The sequence below is a fragment of the Mixophyes fleayi genome, chromosome 6 (genome assembly GCF_038048845.1).
Source record: "Mixophyes fleayi isolate aMixFle1 chromosome 6, aMixFle1.hap1, whole genome shotgun sequence".
Classification (NCBI taxonomy): domain Eukaryota; kingdom Metazoa; phylum Chordata; class Amphibia; order Anura; family Limnodynastidae; genus Mixophyes; species Mixophyes fleayi.
The window spans coordinates 5,698,223-5,703,578 of NC_134407.1; the positions used below are offsets into that span (position 1 = coordinate 5,698,223).

The 5,356-nt window shown below is 36.4% G+C and overlaps 1 protein-coding gene across 1 annotated transcript in view; it reads left to right on the plus strand.

The window, feature by feature from the left end:
* LOC142160666 (guanylate cyclase 2G-like) overlaps positions 1-1,421 on the plus strand; it is a 37,522-nt gene extending 36,101 nt beyond the window's left edge. Inside the window, exon 23 of the mRNA XM_075215526.1 lies at positions 369-1,421. Within this exon, the coding sequence (XP_075071627.1) occupies positions 369-392 (24 nt within the window). The 3' untranslated portion in view covers positions 393-1,421. The remainder of the gene's footprint in view (positions 1-368) is intronic.
* Positions 1,422-5,356: the final 3,935 nt, after the last annotated feature.

The window sequence follows — 5,356 nt, forward strand, 5'->3', positions numbered from 1 at the left end:
GAGCTTCTCTGTGCCTGTAATATGCAGCTCAGCATCAGACACTTCAGACTGGAACACTATTGATATCCTTAAATGGCAAAACACCAGGTTTTAGGAGTACAGGCCAAAGGTACACAAAACAGCTACATCTCTCCCTCTCTCTCTCCATATATATATATATATATATATATATATATATGTGTGTGTGTGGACAGACCCCATATCCATATGTATTTATTGGACCAAGCAACCAATCAGCAATTCAGTTTTATCTGTTCAGTGCCGTATAGACGATGTATGATTGGTTCTTGTGATTTAGTTCATATTTGACACCTATATACAATGTGTGTACTGAGTCTTTATGAGTCTGTTCTTTCTTCTTATTACAGGAAGAAGAGATCAGTGCGCACTGACCTGTGACCTGTGTGGTCTCCATGATGTTCAGGACAAATAAAACCGTCTCACCTCAGCGGTTGGTTGGAACTGAGGATGGTTTTGCTTTGCTGCGAGTCTGGTCCTGCAATACCTTCTTATAGACACGTTTCTTATTATACAAAATGTACAGGGACGTTTCTAGAGTTGCAGGTGACTTATTGTTATCAATTTTTTATCTAGCGCCACCGTGTTGCGCAGCGCAGTACGGAGAATACCAGACCCCCGGCAGCACCCGCTACATTGTGTGCGCTGTCATGTTCTATAGATGTAATAGTGCCGGAGTCACATAATAATATGTGTGAAATAAACTGCTATATAAAAATAAATAATGTAATGTAAATCAGGACTTATTATCTCTAGGTAGATCTATGGGTATATAAGGAGTATATAGTATCTAGGTAGATATTATGGGTATATAAGGAGTATATAGTATCTAGGTAGATATTATGGGTATATAAGGAGTATATAGTATCTAGGTAGATATTATGGGTATATAAGGAGTATATAGTATCTAGGTAGATCTATGGGTATATAAGGAGTATATAGTATCTAGGTAGATCTATGGGTATATAAGGAGTATATAGTATCTAGGTAGATATTATGGGTATATAAGGAGTATATAGTATCTAGGTAGATCTATGGGTATATAAGGAATATATAGTATCTAGGTAGATATTTTGGGTATATAAGGAATATATAGTATCTAGGTAGATCTATGGGTATATAAGGAGTATATAGTATCTAGGTAGATATTATGGGTATATAAGGAGTATATAGTATCTAGGTAGATCTATGGGTATATAAGGAATATATAGTATCTAGGTAGATCTATGGGTATATAAGGAATATATAGTATCTAGGTAGATCTATGGGTATATAAGGAATATATAGTATCTAGGTAGATCTATGGGTATATAAGGAATATATAGTATCTAGGTAGATATTATGGGTATATAAGGAGTATATAGTATCTAGGTAGATCTATGGGTATATAAGGAGTATATAGTATCTAGGTAGATCTATGGGTATATAAGGAGTATATAGTATCTAGGTAGATCTATGGGTATATAAGGAATATATAGTATCTAGGTAGATCTATGGGTATATAAGGAGTATATAGTATCTAGGTAGATATATGGGTATATAAGGAATATATAGTATCTAGGTAGATCTATGGGTATATAAGGAATATATAGTATCTAGGTAGATCTATGGGTATATAAGGAATATATAGTATCTAAGTAGATCTATGGGTATATAAGGAATATATAGTATCTAGGTAGATATTATGGGTATATAAGGAGTATATAGTATCTAGGTAGATCTATGGGTATATAAGGAGTATATAGTATCTAGGTAGATCTATGGGTATATAAGGAGTATATAGTATCTAGGTAGATCTATGGGTATATAAGGAATATATAGTATCTAGGTAGATATTATGGGTATATTAGGAGTATATAGTATCTAGGTAGATCTATGGGTATATAAGCAGTATATAGTATCTAGCTAGATCTATGGGTATATAAGCAGTATATAGTATCTAGGTAGATACTCAATGATGTGTGACCTAAAAAGTCATTGATAAAACATTATCCTTTTACATGATCTAAAGTTGTTTGTGGATTCCGTAAGGTTTTGGATTATTCCATCCGCAAAAGTCAGGAATATATAATTGATACATTATAGAATAAACATAGGAACGGAAGTCAGCGCGTCTCAATCTTATTGTATGTTTTTATATAATTTACCAGTAATGCTAGGGGGGCTTTGCCCTTTCTGCCAGTAAAAGCCATCATAAGAACACTGGTGCAGACTGGATCTGTAAATCCTACAATGGTTACGTTAAGAGGAAAGAGACGTGCAACAATATTTTTTTATAGGCTGAAATGTACTTGTCAGAACAATTTTATTGATTGCTTCCATATGTGTGCAAAAGTCTGTCCCACAACCCAAAAAGCAACTTCATCAACAATTACTTCTACAACAGATTTGATTGTGCTTAATCTAGATGCATTGTCCGTTCATTTCCTGTTCTGTGTATAGACAGCGCAGACGGCTTAGGTTACAGAGCTCATCATGGTCACTCCCAGCTAAGAATATGTCACTATATTTAAGAAATGTATCACTTCACTTTAGATGTCTATCACATGAGGTTTCAATATAAATATTATTATTATTATTATTATAATTATTATTAATAATAAAATATATTCTGTTGGAAGAGGACATCAGGTATTTCTGTCATACAATCACTGTAATCTGTAACTATATGAAAATATTCTGTTATTATTTTTCCATAAAACATTTGCACTTTATAACTTTATTTGACTGTTATTTTTAAATCTCCACTTTACACAATGTGATATTGGGAACTTTCTGTTTATCAATGGCTTCTGTGTTCTGGAATCTAAACCAGTACTGGGGGGAAGTAGGTTCAGATGAGATTTGAAGACTTCTTCACAGAAAGGGTAGTGGATAAGTGGAATAGCCGCCCATCAGAGGTGGTAGAGGATAATACAGTAGAACAATGTAAACATGCTTGGGATAGCCATAAGGATATCCTTACAAAGAACTAAGGATCAAATAGGGTTTGAGGTTACTGTAGGTTAATAAAAAAAAAAATGGGCAGACTAGATGGGCCAAGTGGGCTGTTATCTACCGTGAAATTCTATGTTTCTATGTTGTACCAGTTTTAGAGATGAGAGACCCCCTGATTATAGTAACTTGTAAGACGTATGTAAGAGGAGTCACATGTGCAGAGGGTGGAAGGTGTAAGCTCAGTGGGACAGAACTGTATGTTTAGCTCCAGGAGAAGTTGTTATAGTCAATGGTCACCTGATCCCACCATCCTAGGCAGTGACCCCAGAAATGACGGAAGGTCAGAACAAACCAACCCGGCAAACATTCATTCTGTTGGAGATGGTGAATAGTGAAGTTGGATACTTATTTCAGAGGTACCTGGCGATCCAATCTGGAGAAGTCTATTCTACACATCTCCTCCAACACAGTTTGAATGATTCCTTGCCCCATCAGCCACATAATGACATAGTTATTTCATGAACAACTCTTCACTATAAGAAATTCCAGTCAAAACAAATCAATAAACAATAGTTATCTTTACATTAATAGCGGAAAAAATACTTTCTGACCTCAAAATGTCATTCGAACAATTCACTAGTTCTACATACTATATTGTGCTATCAATGTTTTGTTGGGTAAATATCCAGTGCTTTTTGAATCTATCTCCGGTGTCTCTCAAATCCAGATAATGCGGAACAGTATTCCACCTCTTAATTGCTGTTACTGTAAAGAACCATTTTCACAGCAGGAGATTACGGGGAGTATTCTCTAGAGTTAGAGGAAACAGAAAATGAAGGTGAATCATTGGGATAATGATAGTAAAATGATTCTGTATTATATATTCTGTAAGGATTGTGTTGCCAGCTAACATCACAAAAGGAACTGGAAGTGGTGGTATTTGTTCTAGAATATGACATTTACCTCCAATATACCTCTTCCTTCTGCCGTCTCCACTTTTAGGCAACACCTGCCTCTTTGGGTATGTCCGCTGGGGAGACATGATAAGGAACAGGTTGCCGGATATTTTTCTCTATGGGCCGCACGGTTATTTATATAAACCCTGCACATATCTTCTCTAGTGTAAATAAATTTACCTTGGACAACTCCCTATAATTAAGATCTTCCACACCATAATTAAAATTGTTGCTATATTTTTTAATTGGTGCCCAGCATTGTACTGAATAATTAAGGTGAGGCCTCAACACAAATTAATAAAATTATACATTTCTCCCTTGAGTCCATTCTTCTTTTAATACATTATAATATCATCCTGGCTCTCGATGCAGCACGTTGACATTGAGTGATATTGCTAAGTATATAACATACAATTATATATAGAACCTACGCCATCATTAAATTATTCCATGATGCCTGATAGATAGTTTCAGTCCCCACGTCCTCCACATTTTTATTTGCAGTCCACCAGCACTCTGTATCCAGTCCCCCAGCCTAAAATTGGAAATATCAAAATGATAGGGGGCCATAATCTGGGGAATAGGAGTGTCCAATGGTTGACACATTGTCCTGACATCCCTTTTGAGAGCTACCAACAAACTTGGCCAATATTCACATCATTGTGGCCACAGTTCAGGGTGTTAGGCCACCGCACTGAGTGACCACACTGGCTTAAAGGAGAAGGCCACTATTGGACTACTCTCTACTAACTTACCTGCCCCCCATGTCATTTGGGGGTCACAGTGAAGTTCCCACCCCATTTGCTAGAAGGAGGAATAGGTAAGATAGAAGGGAGACATCCAAAAGTGGTGTAAGGAATTACTTTGACATTTGCACCTCTGACCACTAGAGGTCTCTGTATTTGCAAACTTGCCCTTAGATTTGCCCTTATCCAAGATGGCCAGTTTGACATCGAAGAGAAACCATCCTGGATCCTGTTTGGGCCTATAAATGGCACTTCCTGGTTCAGACATGTGCTTGAGTATTCTGCTTGCTCAGCTGCTGCTACCTGCTACTCTACCTTGCATCTGTGACTACCTGCTTGTGTACCAACCCAGCAATCGTCTGACTAGCATCTTGTGTACCGACACGGCAAACGTCTGACTACTCTCTGGATATCTACTCGGCTATTGGGCTTCAGATAATACCACCAGTATCGTTACAAGTGGAATCAGAAGAAGTACTTATTTCCCTTTTCTATTTTGGTCAGAAATTCTACCCATGGCCTAAGATCATCAGGATTTTACATTTGATAGACAGTCAAAATGTTGCTTTATGAAAAGCTCCACAGTTCCTAAATATAGTAATAGGTAAGAAGTCTAATTTATATATCTTTGTCTTTATCGTTTAAAAATAAAGAAGGAAGCACAAAGTTGATAAAAAATCTATTAAATTTAATGCACCA